The 17,307-nt window shown below is 44.3% G+C and overlaps 1 protein-coding gene and 1 non-coding gene across 3 annotated transcripts in view; one reads left to right on the plus strand and one right to left on the minus strand.

The window, feature by feature from the left end:
• The first annotated feature begins 3,289 nt into the window (after positions 1-3,289).
• GLI2 (GLI family zinc finger 2) overlaps positions 3,290-17,307 on the plus strand; it is a 384,400-nt gene continuing 370,382 nt past the window's right edge. For both annotated transcript variants that reach the window (XM_038746220.1, XM_038746211.1), the window contains exon 1: positions 3,290-3,419. In XM_038746220.1, coding sequence (XP_038602148.1) covers positions 3,290-3,419 — 130 coding nt within the window. The remainder of the gene's footprint in view (positions 3,420-17,307) is intronic.
• LOC119935536 lies at positions 6,398-6,535 on the minus strand. Its single transcript, XR_005453369.1, has one exon. It is a non-coding gene; the product is annotated as a small nucleolar RNA SNORA7 (small nucleolar RNA).

Consider the following 17,307-nt stretch of genomic DNA (forward strand, 5'->3'; position numbering starts at 1 on the left):
TGATCTCCTTCTTGCCAAATCCAATAACCTCGACTCCATCCTAATCCTTCTCAACCTCTCAGCCGCCTATGATGCTGTCCACCACTCTCTTCTCCTGGAAAGGCTCCAACTTCGGCTTTTCTCCTCCTAACTCTCTGGCCGCTCCTTCTTGGTCTCTTTTGCAGGCTTTCCCTCAGCCTTCTACCCCGTAACTGTGGAGGTCCCTCAAGGTTTAGTTCTGGGTCCCCTTCCATTCTCCATATATACCCACTCTCTTAGTGACATCATTCACTCCCATCTACTTCAATTTCAACTGGTTCAACTACCACCTCTAAGAGGATGATTTCCAAATCTACATCCCCAGCAACCCTGCTCTCTCTCTTTCTCTCCAGCCTCACATTTCCTTTTGCCTTCAAGACATCTCTACTTGGATGTCCTGTTGTCACCTCAACCTTATACTGTGTAAAAGAGAACTCCTTATTGTCTTATCAAACCCTGTCCTCCCATGACTTTCCCAGCACTGTAGATAGCACTGCCATCCTTTCTATCTCACAGTCCCTCACCCTTGGCATTATCCTTGACTCCTCTCTCATTCAAACTACATATAATAATGATAATAATAATGATGGCATTTATTAAGCACTTACTATGTGCAAAGCACTGTGCTAAGCACTGGGGAGGTTACAGGGTGATCAGGTTGTCCAACAGGGGGCTCACAGTCTTAATCCCCATTTTACAGATGAGGGAACTGAGGCACAGAGAAGTTAAATGACTTGGCCAAAGTCACACAGCTGACTGGCATAGCCAGGATTTGAACCCATGACCTCTGACTCCAAAGCCCGTGCTCTTTCCACTGAGCCATGCTGCTTCTGTATTTGATCTACCACTAAATCCTGTCAGTTTAACCTTTGCAACCACTAAAATCCTCCTTTTCCCCTCCAACCAAGCTGCTACCACATTAATCCAAGCACTTATCCTATCCTTCCTTGATTACTATATCAGCCTGCTTACTGACCTTCCAGCCTCCTGACTCTCCTTTCTCCAGTCCAGACCTCAGTCAGCTGTCCAGATCATTTTTCTACAAAAATGTCCAGCCCATGTTAAATGTCCAGCCCATGTTTTCCCACACCTCAAGAACCTCCAGTGGTTGCCCATCCACCTTCACGTCAAACAGAAACTCCTTACTGTCTGCTTTAAAACACTTGAACACTTTGCCTCCTCCTACCTCAGCTAAGTACTCTCATACTGAAACCCAGCCTGCACACTTCACTCCTCTAATACTATCATGCTCACTGTACCTCAGTCTCATCTCTCTCATGTCCTGCCTCTGGCCTGGAAAGCCCTCCCTCTTTATAGCCAATAGACAATTGCTCTCCTCACCTTCAAAGCCTTATTCAAAGCACATCACCTCCAAGAGGCCTGCCCTGACTAATCCCTCATTTCCTCTTTTCCCACTCCCTTCTGTGCCGCCCTGACTTGCTCTCTTTATTTCTCACCCCCACCCTCCGCCTCACAGAACTTCTTTACTTATTCATAATTTATTTATATATATATTAATGTGTGTCTCCCTCTCTATAAAGTAAGCTCACTGTGGGCAGGGGATATGTCTTTTTCATTGTTGTGTGGCACTCTCCCAAATAGTACAGTGCAAACATACAGCCTTGCATACAATAAGCACTCAATAAATACAATTGATCAATTGCTTGATAAGTAGGAGGTGAGCAGTTATTGAATCCCTATTCTACAAACACAGAGAAGTTAAGTGACTTGCCCAGGGTCACACAGCAGGCAAGTGGCAGAGTTAAGAATGAAACCCAGGTCCCCTGGCTCCCTGGCCTGGGCTTTAGGCTTTAAGCTACGTTGTTGCATTACGTCCTGTCCAAAGGGTGGGTGAAAGTAAATAAATTTCCTATGGAGTCTTCAATCTATGGGATCTCATCAGAGACACCTAGACCCTGCTGTTTATTTATAATGTTTTCTTCATTTCCCTCCTGCTCTCTGTTAGTCAATATCTTATGTCCTGACAATAATAACTAAGAGAAGTATCACTGAGGGAAATAGGGAAAAATTTACCAGAAGCCTTACTTAACTGTCCAAAGCCTCAATTTCCTGCAGTGAACCCCCAGTCTATAAAGTCCCAAACAATGGACAGATTAAAAAGTACTTATGTGCTTAACCACAAAAAGGGGGAGAGGGAGGATTCCTGAAAGGTTAGCTTTGACTCCATTCAGGGCTAAAGGAAACAAAGAAAATTCACTAAAGATTCTCACATGGCTTCAGATTTCACCAATCTCATTACTTTCTCACAGTTCACATACAGGAAGCTTTAAGTGGTTCTTGGAACAAGAGAGTGTGACAACCCAAAAAGAAGAGGGGGAAAAAAAGGAAGAAGAGGAACTTCAATGTGGACAATATTTCTGTCCCTTTGGAATCGATGGGTTTTTTTTTATGAATTTCCAGTACCCAGTTTATTATTCCAATCTTTGAGGTTGTATTCAGTTTGTACTTGAAAATATCTGAATATTTTTATCAGGTGTATACCGACTGAATTCTGGTTAACATGAATTTGTTTCTGGATTTCATAATGGTGAATGTAATGCAGAGGTCTCTTTTCATGCTTTTGTCATATCCTCATTGTGCAGTTCACATTTCTCGATTATAAGCTATTGTCATATGAGTTGAATTATTTTAAAATAACATCACTTAGGACATTCTATTTGATCTACTACTCTCTCTGCTCTATTTATCAATTTTAGAACGTGAATTAGATAGGCTGATTTTGTACAAGGTCCTGGGATTGTTCAGTTTGGAGAAGACATGGGAGTGGGGAATCTAATGAGTGTCTTCAACTACATGAAAGGTAGTTCTATGAAGTCATTCTGAGAAGATATCCCATTAAGAACAGAATGGGATTGTAAACTCCTTGAGGGCAGGGACCATGTCTACCAACTTCCATCGAAAAGCATCATGGCCTAATGGTTAGATCATGGGTGTTGGAGTCAGAAGGCCATCTTCTCTGAGACGGAGGAGGATAGTCCTGTTTAAAGTAGCTAACTTCTTCATTCCCTCCGACTGTATGAAAATCCTGGGTGCTGGAAAGCTTCTGAACCGTCTGTGTTTGTTACGTGGAGTTATGATCACAATGGTAATTGCTGAAGTGTGAAACCTTTCTTTAAAGATCAACTTCCTACACTGATGGGACTCTTCTCTGAACCCAGCTTGACCGCCGTTTTGCTAAGGAAGTGGCTGAGTGTCTGCCTTTATTGTTATTTTTTTCTAGAGTTGCTGTGCAGGAATATGAGCTTCTAAGATGGAAACTTCAGCTTCAACTACTGCTGCTGAGAAAAAAGAAGGCAAAAGCGTGATTTTGGAGGGAAATGGCTTTAGCGACACGGGAAAGAAATCCTCTCCTTTAGTGGCGGCGGCAGCGGCACAAGGAGGTATTTTATGCTTTCCGCACTTTGAAAGCAGCGGGGGTGTTTTTCATTAGACTGTTAGAATTTCATTAGGATGGTGGCATATGTCGTCAGACGAGCATGCTGAGTTTATTGGGGGAGAAAGGAAGAGGGCCCGGGTGTGATGGACTGTAGGCTTCCTCGTCCATCCAGGCCATCCCACATCTGGGAATGGACTTTCTCAGCCCAACCGCTGGATGCCACGTGGGTGGGGCAACAGAACTGGGGTGAGGGGCAGGGTGCCCCCGGATGGGATACTTAGACCGAGTTCACTTTGCTGAGAGATTAGCCGGGATCAACTTTCCCGCCCGCGGTCCACCAACGCCTGCCTCTTCTGAAAGTAATTGTCTGATAGTTACTCATGCGGTAATTAGAGGGTCAGGTACGGGGATTGATATCCTGAGGTGGATTCCATGCCAATTTAATTATAACAGAAAGACTTGGAAAACTACAGCCTCTCATTTGACTGCCCCAAAGACAAATACTGCAGCGTTTCCACTCCTCTCTGCCAATAGCACATTGGGGCAGCTCGGAGGAACCCCGGAGACCTCCCTTTCCGTCTAAGCCTTCCATCTGGAGGCCACAGATCTATTTCTGTTCTCTTAGGAATGGAGAGGATTGGATGATTTTCTTTTTCTCTCTTCCTCCCATTTAAGATTTGCCTGGGTGTTGCTTGCTTCACCAAACTGCAGGGTAGCGAGGAAGTTTAAAATTAGCATCTATCAGAAGAAGGGTGTAAATCTGGTGAGACCTCAGGAGAGTTATTATGGGATGTGAGGGCGGGGAGAGATAGAGAATTGGATTCTTGTCTGGTTTGTGGTTATCATCCATCTTTCTCTTGATATTTACCCTTTCCTTTTCCCTCATTTGGGTCCTGCGTGTCTTCTTTGGATTCCACGTCCCCCCGGAGTTCTGTACTTGAGCATTGGTCCGCCAACTCCCTTATATGTTGGTAGTGCTCAACGGATGTCAATTATCAGCTAGACATAGATGCAGTGTATTGAGAAATTTTTAAAACCACGCAGCCGGTCCAGGGTGTAGTTCTGGCTTTGTTTGGGCCGTGCTTTGGATTTTTTGGATTTTTTTACATGGAGACTAAGCAGTAAGGTCAACGGTGGATGAGTCCTGTGTTGAGTGGTGATTTACTCTGGTGCAGGCAGAGAGAAGGAAATCAACCACCAGCACGCTAGAGTCTGAGTTGCCAACTTTAAGGATGGTGAGCCCGACTCCCCCATCCGGGGTTGCTGGGAGTAGAACCACATATCCTGGGGTCTACTGAAGTGTGAAACATTTCTTTAAAGATCAACTTCCTTCGCTGATGGGACTCTTTTCCGAACCCAGCTTGACTGCCGTTTTGCTAAGGACGTGGCTGAGCAAGAAGTCTACCCCTCACCCTTACTCTCGGAATAGTACGGGATCTGCCTTGAAGGGAGAATCTCAGTGCTGGACGTGAGGGAGACTGAGAGGACTTTGGGACCTTCAGGGTTTTTTTATGGCATTTGTTACATGCTTACTATGTCCCAGGCCCTGTACTAAGCACTGGGGTATATATAAGGTTGAACACAGCCCATGTCCTACATGGAGCTCGCATTCTTCATCCCCATTTTGCAGATGAGGTAACTGAGGCACAGAGAAATGAAGTGACTTGCCCGAGGTCACACAGCAGACAGATGGCAGAGCCAGGATTAGAAACCAGGACCTCCTGAGTCCCAAGTCCGGGCTCTATCCGCTAAGCCACCCTACTTCTCCTGCCCCGCCCTAACGAGGTGAAAGGGTATTCATTCATTCATTCATTCAATCGTACTTATTTATCATTATTTAAATTATTTATTATTAAGTTAAATTCTTTAAATTATTGAATCATAAATAAAGATTATTTATTTATCAATTAACAGTTGAATGGATGACTGAATCCTCCTTCCACCCTACCCTAACAAGGTGGCAGTTTAGCTGCAAAGAGGGTAAGAGATGTGGGTGCAGTGATGGATAAATACGCAGTACAACATACCAGCCCTATCCCTGAAGAGCTCCGAGGGCTTTTGGAGGCATGATCAGTATAGGACCAGCCAAATGGTTGCTGTGATAAACAGGGGAAGCACACATACAGCGTGTGTGAGCGTGCGCACACACACACACACACACACACACACGTTTTCTCCCCTGCTCTACATTGGTATATAGTAACACATTCAGCAAATTCCAGTATTATTAGTTTTTTATCAGGTGCCAAGTGCTGTGCTCAGCACTGGGATGGATCCAGGATAAGCAGACCATGCCCAGTTCCTGTTCCACATGGAGCTCACAGTCTAAGAGGGAGGGAGGACAGGTCTAGGGGTGTCCAGCTTCTCCCTCACAAAGAAAGGAAGATTCCCATCTCCATCACTTACCTGCTTTGTGACCTTGGGCTGGTCCCTTAACTTCTCTGTGCCTCTGTTCCCTCATCAGCACAATGGACATTCATACGTGTTCACCATCCTACCTAAACCATGAGCCCCATGTGGGACATGATTATCTTGTATCTACCCAGGCACTAAGTACAGGGCTTGACACATGGTAAGCACTTAACGAATACCACAATTATTAATAACTGTGGATTTCTCTGCCATCTTTCTTCTTAAAACTCCAAATGCTGTAATATCTATCATCTAAGAGTTATTCTGATATTCCTGTGCTGGTCCCATTTTTCCGCAGGGATTGTGGGGTTTCAGGGAAGATGAGCAATTGGTTTGAAGTCAGTGGTTGTTGTCTTATGCTGTCGTCATGTCCGACCCATAGCGACACAATGGACACATCTCTCCCAGAATGTCCCACGTCCAACTGCAATCATTCCAGTAGTGGATCCATAGAGTTTTCTTGGTAAAAATCTGGAAGTGGTTTACCACTGTCTCCTTCCACACAGTAAATCTGAGTCTCAGCCCTCGACTCTCTCCCGTGCTGCTGCTACCCAGCACAGGTGAGTTTTGACTTGTAGCAGATTGCCTTCCACTCACTGGCCACTGCCCAAGCTAGGAATGGAATGGATATGCTTCCACTCGACTCTCCCTCCCATAGTCGAGACTGGTAGAGTACTGGAAACTCTCCAGGTGTGTCCTTGAGAGGCAGAGGTCAGTGATAGGCAAGTACAGAGTTTTCTCCCTTCCCAAACAGGTCCCCTTCCCCAGGTGACATTGCTCTGTTGTTATCATTACTGTAATGACTATAATCAATCAATAGTATTTATTAGGCACTTACTGCATACTGATTGAGTATCAATTGCATTTATTGAGTGCCTAGTAATGTGCAGAGCACTGTACTGAGCACTTGGGGGGGTACAGTATCACAGAAATGGTAGCCACATTCTCTGACCACAGTGAGTTTACAGTCCAGAGGGGAAGCTACACATTATTCCAAATAAATTATGGATATGTACACAAGTGCTGTGGGCTTGAGGGGAAGGTGAATAAAAGAGGCAAATCCAAGTGTGAGAGTGACAGAGAAGGGAGTGGGAGAAGAGGAAAAGAGGGCTTAGTGCAGTGCTTATCATCTTCCTCCCAATTGGCTGTTAGCATCCTAAGGCATATAACACTGTTAGCAAATAGTAATAATGATACTTATGGTATTTGTTAAGCACTTACCTTGTGCCAAGCATTGCCCTATGCTCTGGAGTGGATAAAAGATATTCAGGTTGGACATAGTCCTTGTCCCACATGGGGCTCATAGTCTAAGTAGAGGGAGTAGGATTTAATCCCCATTTCAGAGAGGAGGAAACTGAGGCACAGAAAAATGACATAACTTGTCCAAATTCACACAGCAGACAAATGGTGGAGCTGAGATTAAAATCCAGGTGCTCTAACTCCCAGGCCTACGTTCTTTCCACTAGACCAGGCTGATTTTCTTTGTGTCTGTCTCTCTTGCTATACTGTAAACTCCTTAAGGAAACGATAAGGTCTACTCATTCTATTGTAGTTTCCCAAGCTCTTAGTTTAGTGCTCTGCACACAGTAGAGGCTCTATAAATACTCTTGATTGATTCAATAGAAAGGAGTAGTTCAACTTTCTGCTCCATGGCTAATTCTTCACTCTACCAAGAATGGCAGCAGGAGAAGCAGTACTGTCAAGCTATGGGCTGCTTATTGAATGCAATTTAATGACCAAGAGGAAGTTACCTAATCCCACTCCTCCTAAACTTGACAGTGATAATGATGGTATTTATTCAACACTTACAGTGTGTCTAGTGCTGTTCTAAGTGCTAGGGTAGATGCAGGGTAAGCAGTTTGGACACAAGTCCCTGTCCCACATGGAGGATCACAGTCTAAGGAGGAGGAGGTTCAGGTATTGAATCCCCATTTTATAAGATGAAGAAACTGAGTCATAGAGAAGTCAAGTGACTTGCCCAAGGTCACACAGCAGGCAAGTGGGGAGCAGGGATTAGAACCCAGGTCTTCTGATTCCCAAACCTGTGTTCTTTTCATTAGATCACACTGCTTCCCCAAGATAAGGGTTCTGCTTCCAGTTCTTCTCCTCCCACCCACAAAATAAATGAATAAATAAATAAACACATGAAAAAGATCCTGTGACCTTTACTCCGGTTTGCACTTGTTTATTCCTTACTGGTGACTGAAATAAGTTCCTGCTCTAGAGGAAGTTCTTTTTCCATTCTCAGTAGCAATGCACTTCAGTATTATGTTTTCTCTGGAAGAGGCCTACCTTTTGATTCTGTGATTATGGATGCATCCATTTCTGTAACCAACTCCAAGCAAAACAGATTTATTCAGGAGCTTTGGCAACTAGAAACAATGGGGAGTATATCCCTGATATAAACTTTGTCGAACAAAATCTTGGTAGCTTTTGAAGTGTACAAGATGAATTTGAAAATGGAGTGGGATGGAGTTAGAGCAGGGAAATATGAATCAGTGTTGGGTCCCTTATCTCCAGAGCCTTCCAGCAAGTGAGTCAGTCATGTCACATCTAGATGACCCTGTTTTCCTTAGTAGAGTGCCCTGCACACAGTAAGCACTCAATAAATATGACTGATGGATTGATTTTTCCCTTCTGCATCTATGGTCCTGAATAATGGTAGAGTGTCATTGTTTCAGTATGGTTTCTTGTGAGTTGACTCTCTTACATCTCCAGAAACACATTACATTAGATGTCAAGGCTGAAATGGGAGTCTACCAACAGTCAGTCAGGACTGTTAATGCAATTGTTTCGCACTCAGGTCACTCAATTTCCTTCTTTTGAAACATTTAAGGATGACCCAGACACCTATTTCTGTAGGCTGCTTTAGGGCATGTCTTCCTTTGGAAAAAAGAAGGCAGGGGGATGCTTGTGATGACCTCTAACCTTCACAAAACCCTTGCAGCCCTTTGTTTCTAGGTTTCTCAAGCTTATGTGTTCCCGTCTTTTTTTTTTTGGCACAGTTGATTTCCTTTAAAAAAAAAAAAAGAAATGACATAGTCTCTTGCATTTGCTTCTTCCAAATGAATGATTTACAAGTTCTGTATTTTCTGGCTTATTATAACCAAATGGAGAAGACGGGAGGAGAATATTTGAAGGTGTCAGGGGAAGTGTGATGAAAGTATTGTGTAATGAAATGTAAAGAGCAGGGTCCCCATCATTCAGGCAGAAAATAAGTGTGAGTGCAGTGCTTTGAAATGGCCGGTTCAATCCATTGTCATTGCCAAATTTGAAGAAAACATTCATTGATCGCATTTTGTAAAGTGAAGGAATTTTGGGGACTTCCAAATAAAGCAGCAAAAATGCCTAATACTTTGAGTCTATACTTGGAAAAGGTTTACGGAAAAGGATTTGTTCTAAAGAGACTGAGGTTGAATGCTCTGTAAACTGAGCACAAGCAGAGAGTATCAAGCTAATTACTCAACCATAGTTGAGCTTACAATTTTGAGAATCAGCATGATGTGGGAAAAGCACAAGCCTAGGAGTTGGAAGACCTGGATCTAATCCCAGCTTGGCCACTTTACCTGCTGTTTGGACACTGGGCAAGTCACTTAACTTCTCTGGGTCTCAGTATTTTCATCTGCAACATGGTGATTCAATACCTGTTCTCCCTCCTATTTAAACTGTGAGCTTCATTTGGGATTTGCAAATCTGACTTGCTTTTAAACTGCCTACCCCAGGACCAAAGTACAATGGTTGATACATAGTAGGTGCTTAACAAATACCACAATTATTATTATCACCGGCACTTAGAACAGTGATTGGCACATAGTAAGCGCTTAACAATTACCATCATTATTATTATTTAAATAATCTGTGCTTCCAAGGAATATGGTGGTGTTTGTCTGGATTCCTGGTGAAGTACAGGGGACAGGAGGAAAGGTCTGTATTGTATTCTGTATTGAGAGAAGCAGCGTGGTTCAGTGGAAAGAGCCCGGGCTTGGGAGTCAGAGATCATGGGTTCTAATCCCGGTTCCACTACTTGTCAGCTGTGTGACATTGGGCAAGTCGCTTAACTTCTCTGTGCCTCAATTACCTCATCTGGAAAATGGAGATTAAGACTGTGAACCCCACGTGGGACAACCTGATTACCTTGTATCCCCCCAGTGCTTAGAACAGTGCTTGGCACATAGTAAGCACTTAACAAATGCCATCATTATTATTATCATTATTCACCTGCCTTAACAGTCAAAGGCTTCTCTATTTTCATGTGGAATATAAAGCAACCACACTGACCTTTAGGGTGACAGGGGGTTCAATAGATCAATCAATCATAACCATTGAGCACTCACTGTGCGCAGGGCACTGTACTAAGTGCTTGGGAGAGTATCATGTAACAGACTTGGTGGGCAGGTTCCTGGCCGACAGTGAGTGTACAGTGTAGACGTGGAGACAGGCATTAGTAAATATAAGTAAATTCTGCATAGGTACATAAATGTTGTGGTGCTGAGGGAGAGGTGAAGAAAAAGTGCAAATCCAAGTGAAAGGCTGACACAGAAGGGAGATGGAGTAGGGGAAATGACTGCTTAGCTGGGGAAGACCTTTTGGAGGAGATGTGAGGCTTTGAAGGTAGGAAGAGTTAAAGCCCATCATGTTAGGATGGGCATAGAAAGGAGACTGAAGGAAAGATTGTTTTGTAAGCTCCACTTTAGGCAATGCACTGTACTAACTCCTGGCTGGTACCTTACATGCTAGAGTGAATTAGTGAATGGATCTCTAGATGAACGAATCTATAGACTGCAATCTCGCTATGGGCAGGAAGCGTGGATGCTATTTTGTTGTACTGCACTCTCCCAAGCTCATAATAATAATAATAATGGTATTTGTTAAGTTCTTACTATGTGTCAAGCACTGTTCAAAGCGCTGGGATAGATTCAAGGTTATCAGGTTATCTTGTATCCCAGATTTAATCCCCTTTTTACAGATGAGGTAACTGAGGCACCGAGAAGTTAAATGACTTCTTATGTGACACATCTGACAAGTGGCACAGCCGGGATTAGAATCCACGACCCCTGACTCCCAAGCCCATCCTCTTGCCACTAAGCCACAGTGCTTCCCATACAGTGCCTCTCTAATACAGTGCTCTACACATAGTAAACAGTCAATAAATTCCACTGATGAATCCCCAGTAAGCTAGTCGTGCACTATCTTCTCATAGGTTAGATTAGCCCCATTAAATGCAACAAGAATCCTTTGCAATTGAAAAAATAAGTTTCATCAATTCCCCTTCATTCATTCATTCATTCAATCGTATTTATTGAGCGCTTACTGTGTACAGAGTACTGTACTAAGCACTTGGAAAGTACAATTCCGCAACAGATGTATACCAAACGTACCAGAGGCACCTTAGCAAAGCCTCTGGTTTCTTAGTTCTGTACTGTAAGACCATAAGAAAAGATATCAACATGTGAAAGCACAGAAGCATCTCTAGATACAGCATATAGTTGGTGAGATGGGAAAGTACATCCCGGATGAGGGTGGGTTTCCCAGGGTTCTTAAGCTGTTTGCTAACACATTAGACTCAATCGATCTTTAAAAACTCATTTTGGCGACAGCATATTTTTCCCTTTAACTTTTAAAACCTTGTGCAATTTGAAGGCAATTTAATTCATATGTTTCTTATTCATTTACACTTAAATCATCCAAAGTCTGTCATTTTCCTCTCAAAGGGCTATTTTCTGTCCAAAAACCTTTTGGATCTTTGTTTTATTATTAGTTTCTATTCCCTCACCAGAGGAAAAGAGCTTTTTGGATGGCATCAAACAAACCCAAATATCCAAGGCCTGGGAATGGTTTGAGAGTTAATAGTTTTTGAGTTTTGTCGTGTGGGGTCCTATCATGACATGTTCTGCCTTCTCTGTCAGTAAAGAGTCTTGTGAATAATTATCCAGGCTTTAGCTTTACAGTAAATTTTGCTGGGTGAGTAATAAAGAATGATGAGTTCAAATATTTCATTCCCTGGGAATCTCCTAGAAGGGTGGCTGATAGTATTTTGTGTGGGGGATGTTAATTAAAAATAAAAAAAAAATTTAAGCTGTATTAACATCTGGTAAAGTAGCAGTGGGAATGGGATGGGTTGAGAGGGGGTTCTTTTACTGAGTGGATTTGCATTCCCCCAAAACGCATTAACAATGGTTTATAGGCCTGAAGATAGAAGCACCACGAATGAATGAATGGAACTTTTTTTCTCTCACCAAGTAAACAGAGAATTACAGTGTTATTCCTAATTAGAAAACTGCTCATTACTACCTGCACCCGCACAGCTGTCCTGCCCTTACTGTAAAGAGAGATAAGCCTTAAGTAAATCACATGTTCTTCTAGAAGTCTTCCTCAACTAAGCCCTCTTTCACCCTATTTCCTCTCCCTTCTGGGTTGTGGACGCACTTAGATCTGTGCCCTTTAAGCACTCGATATTCACCCCATCCTTAGCTCCTAAGCACTTTTGTGCAGATCTGTGCTTAGTACAGTGCTCTGCACATAGTAAGTGTTCAGTAAATATGACTGAATGCATGAATCTGTAATGTATTGTAGATCTGTATCTCCCCCTGAAACTGTAAGCTCCTTGTGGGCAAGGAACTTTCCTCTCTGCTCTTTTGTATTGTACACTCCTAAACACTTTAGTACAGTGCTCTATACACAGTAAGTGTTCAATAAATACCATTGATTGACATCTATGGGCATATCTTTGGCTGAAAAGGCCAGTGAGGGACTCACTGTCCTGACTACTCTGATTATGGTTAGATTATGAATAACGGGATTGGGGCCACATTGGTTATAAGAGTTTATTGGGATTTTTTTTAGCTAAAAAGCCTCTTTTTCCTTCAATCTTTCAAAGATTTTTCCCACATTCCTTTAGGCTTGGTTTTGTAAAGATTTACGGTTCATTGTAGTTAAATGGCAGAATAGTTCAGTGAAGGATCTGCCTTCCCCCTGGATAGTTTCTATCTTGCATTTCTAGCCTCTGCCAAATGATCTTTTATTGTTATCCTTTGGCATTTTTTTTATAGCAAATCACTATTTGGAAGAATAAAAATTGGCTTTGCAGAAACAATAAGACCCAAGAAATTAGTAGTCCCCAGTTTTTACCTTTCCATAAATCATCCTAGTAGAAGGAAACCTTGCTCGCTTTTTTTTTTTTTTTAATTTACCTGTCTCTCCCTCGTGCCTTCAGGAATGTGAATGTATTTGAAAGCAGATTTAGTGGGGGGAGAAGGTTTGTTTGGTGCTGCTTGGGTCAGGAGATGTGGGCTCTCTTCCTTTTAAATGCTTAATAAATATTACTGATTGATGGATTGATTCCTCATGTTCCAGTGTGGATTTGCTAAGTGGCGGTGGGGCACTTTTCATCCTCCCTTCACTCTCCTGACCCTTCTTCTGCCAAATACGAAGAAGTAATAGGCTTGGAGATGAAGCATTTCCTCTTCTGCTCAGTCCAAGACCTCAGTACTGTGCTCCTTAATAACAGTAATAATAATACTTGTGGTATTTGTTAAGCACTTACTCTGTGCCAGGCACTGTACTAAGCACTGGGTTGAATACAAGCAAATCGTGTTGGACATAGTCCCTGTACCACATCAGGCTCACAGTCTCAATCCCCATTTTACAGATGAGGTAATGGAGGCCAGAGAAGTGAAGTGAGTTTCCCAAGGCCACACAGCAGACAAGTGGCGGAGCCGGGATTAGAACCCATGACCTTCTGATTATCCCAGGCCTGTGCTCTATCCAGTTCTCCCATGCTGCTTTCCTCAACACGGACAGAATAAGTCTCAGGAATGAGAAGCCTTCTGGAATTTGGAGACCTCACAATTGTGATCCTGCACAAATGAATTGATTATAGTAATAGTGTCTTGGGCAATGCCACTTACACTCAAATACACCGTGGATACCTGCTCCAGGCTTGCTCCGCGCCCTCTGTTCTGGGGATAAAAGCCCCTTTAACACACACTCAAAGCAGAGGACTCAGCAAAAGTCTGGGAAGCCTGGTGGCTGTGGGGGTGCCCTGGTCTCTGAGCCCCGAGGAACCTGTAATTTTGCTTCCAGCCACAGCACCCTACTGATTTTGTCTATATTTTGTGTAATCGTCTATGTTGCGTTTTAATGTTTCATCATTCCTGATGCGTCTGTCTTCAGTCTCTTCTGCCCACTTAAACTCTTAGATGGTGAACCTCCTGAGGGACAGATAATTTATCTACTTTATTCAGTCGGATTTATTGCATGCTTACTGTGTGCAGAGCACTGTATTAAGTGCTTGGGAGAGTACAATCAATAGTCACATTCCCTACTCCCAACGAGCTATCTCACGTTAATCATCATCAATCGTATTTATTGAGCGCTTACTATGTGCAGAGCACTGTACTAAGCACTTGGGAAGTACAAACTGGCAACATATAGAGACAGTCCCTACCCAACATTGGGCTGACAGTCTAACAATCATGGCTTTTGTTAAGCACTTATAATCTTCCAGGCACTGTACTAAGCACTGGGTTAGATACAAGCATATCAGGTTGGACACAGTCTCTGTCCCACCTGGGGTTTACAGTCTCAATCCTCATTTTACAGATTAGGGAACTGAGGCCCAGAGAAGTGAAGTGACTTGCCCCAGGTCACACAGCAGACTAGTGGCGGAGCCAGGATTAGAACTTAAGGCCTTCTAACTCCCAAAACTGGGCTCTACCCGTTATGCCATGCTCCCTCCCAGTGTTTAGTACAGTGCTCTGCCCACAGGAAGTGCTTAATGCTACTACATTCTCACTGTAGTTCCCACTGAAACACAGAGTGCCATGCAGTGAACAAATAGGTGGGCAAAGGTACAGCACAGTGTGAAGTGAACAACCCATTTACTTCCAAATGGACCACAACCTAATATTGAGCGTGTACCATGGACCAGCCAGCAGCATTGCCTTGGTAGCTGCCGGAGCCTTCACTGACCAAATTGGACAGCTATTTTTTTAGGATATCTGCTGAACCTGCCTAGAGAAACCACCTGGCCAACTGGCTAGACCACAGGCCTGAGAGTCAGAAAGACCTGGGTTCTAATTCAAGCTCTGCTGTTTCTCTGCTGTGTGATCTTGGACAAGTCACTTCACTCTCTGAGTCTGAGTTACCTCATTTGTATAATGGGGATTAAGACTGTGAGCCCCATGTGGGTAAGGGACTGTGTCCAACCTGATTGCCTTGTATCTACCCCCCGTGCTTAGAACAGTGCTTGGTACCCCATTCCCTCTCATCTCATGAAATCTCTCGCTCCATCCCTTCTCCCCTCCTTAACTTCCATCTTCAACCACTCACTTTCCACTGGTTCCTTCCCCTCTGCCTTCAAACATGCCCATGTCTCTCCCATCCTAAAACAACCCTCTCTTGACCCCACCTCACCTTCTAGTTATCGTCCCATCTCCGTCCTACCATTCTTTTCCAAACTCCTTGAACGAGTTGTCTACACTCGCTGCCTAGAATTCCTCAATAACAACTCTCTCCTCGACCCCCTCCAGTCTGGCTTCCGTCCCCTACATTCCACGGAAACTGCCCTCTCAAAGGTCACCAATGACCTCCTGCTTGCCAAATCCAACGGCTCCTACTCTGTCCTAATCCTCCTCGACCTCTCAGCTGCCTTTGACACTGTGGACTACCCCCTTCTTCTCAACACGCTATCTGACCTTGGCTTCACAGACTCCGTCCTCTCCTGGTTCTCCTCTTACCTCTCCGGTCGTTCTTTCTCAGTCTCTTTTGCAGGCTCCTCCTCCCCCTCCCATTCTCTCACTGTGGGGGTTCCCCAAGGTTCAGTACTTGGTCCCCTTCTGTTCTCGATCTACACGCACTCCCTTGGTGACCTCATTCGCTCCCATGGCTTCAACTATCATCTCTACGCTGATGACACCCAGATCTACATCTCTGCCCCTGCTCTCTCCCCCTCTCTCCAGGCTCGCATCTCCTCCTGCCTTCAGGACATCTCCATTTGGATGTCTGCCCGCCACCTAAAGCTCAACATGTCGAAGACTGAACTCCTTGTCTTCCCTCCCAAACCTTGCCCTCTCCCTGACTTTCCCATCTCTGTTGACGGCACTACCATCCTTCCCGTCTCACAAGCCCGCAACCTTGGTGTCATCCTCGACTCCGCTCTCTCATTCACCCCTCACATCCAAGCCGTCACCAAAACCTGCCGGTCTCAGCTCCACAACATTGCCAAGATCCGCCCTTTCCTCTCCATCCCAACCGCTACCCTGCTCATTCAAGCTCTCATCCTATCCCGTCTGGACTACTGCACCAGCCTTCTCTCTGATCTCCCATCCTCGTGTCTCTCTCCACTTCAATCCATACTTCATGCTGCTGCCCGGATTATCTTTGTCCAGAAATGCTCTGGGCATATCACTCCCCTCCTCAAAAATCTCCAGTGGCTACCAATCAATCTGCGCATCAGGCAGAAACTCCTCACCCTCAGCTTCAAGGCTGTCCATCCCCTCGCCCCCTCCTACCTCACCTCCCTTCTCTCCTTCTACAGCCCAGTCCGCACCCTCCGCTCCTCCACCACTGATCTCCTCACCGTACCTCGCTCTCGCCTGTCCCGCCATCGACCCCCGGCCCACGTCATCCCCCGGGCCTGGAATGCCCTCCCTCTGCCCCTCCGCCAAGCTAGCTCTCTTCCTCCCTTCAAGGCCCTGCTGAGAGCTCACCTCCTCCAGGAGGCCTTCCCAGACTGAGCCCCTTCCTTCCTCTCCCCCGCGTCCCCCTCTCCATCCCCCCCATCTTACCTCCTTCTCTTCCCCACTGCACCTGTATATATGTATATATGTTTGTACATATTTTTTTACTCTATTTATTTATTTATTTTATTTGTACATATCTATTTATCTATTTTATTTTGTTAGTATGTTTGGTTTTGTTCTCTGTCTCCCCCTTTTAGACTGTGAGCGCACTGTTGGGTAGGGACTGTCTCTATATGTTGCCAATTTGTACTTCCCAAGCGCTTAGTACAGTGCTCTGCACATAGTAAGCGCTCAATAAATGCGATTGATGATGATGATGATGGTACATAGTAAGCGCTTAACAAATACCATCATTATTATTCATAGTATTATCTGCCCAAGGCAGGGACTGGAGGATGATCACCAAGGCTCAAAGAAAAAATTGGAGTCTCTTTATGCAGGACGGGAACATTGCAGGTGCTGAGAAGCTGATTCTCCTTTGGTCCTCAGCAACTAGAAGGCTAGTCTACAAATTGATCTCTGCAAAGTGATTTCAGATCTGGACCTTTATTGGCTAATTGAAAGTCTCTGAAAGGGGAGTGTCAATATAGCTATATGGTTTAATGGAAAGAGCACAGACATGGGACTCAGGAGAGCTGGGTTCTAGTTCCGACCCAGCCACTTGCCAGCTGTGTGACCTTGGGCAAGCCACATCGCTTCGGTGTGCCTCAAAATTTCATCTGTGAAATGGGGGTTTAA

This window comes from Tachyglossus aculeatus, chromosome 1 (genome assembly GCF_015852505.1).
Source record: "Tachyglossus aculeatus isolate mTacAcu1 chromosome 1, mTacAcu1.pri, whole genome shotgun sequence".
In the NCBI taxonomy this organism is placed as follows: Eukaryota; Metazoa; Chordata; class Mammalia; order Monotremata; family Tachyglossidae; genus Tachyglossus; species Tachyglossus aculeatus.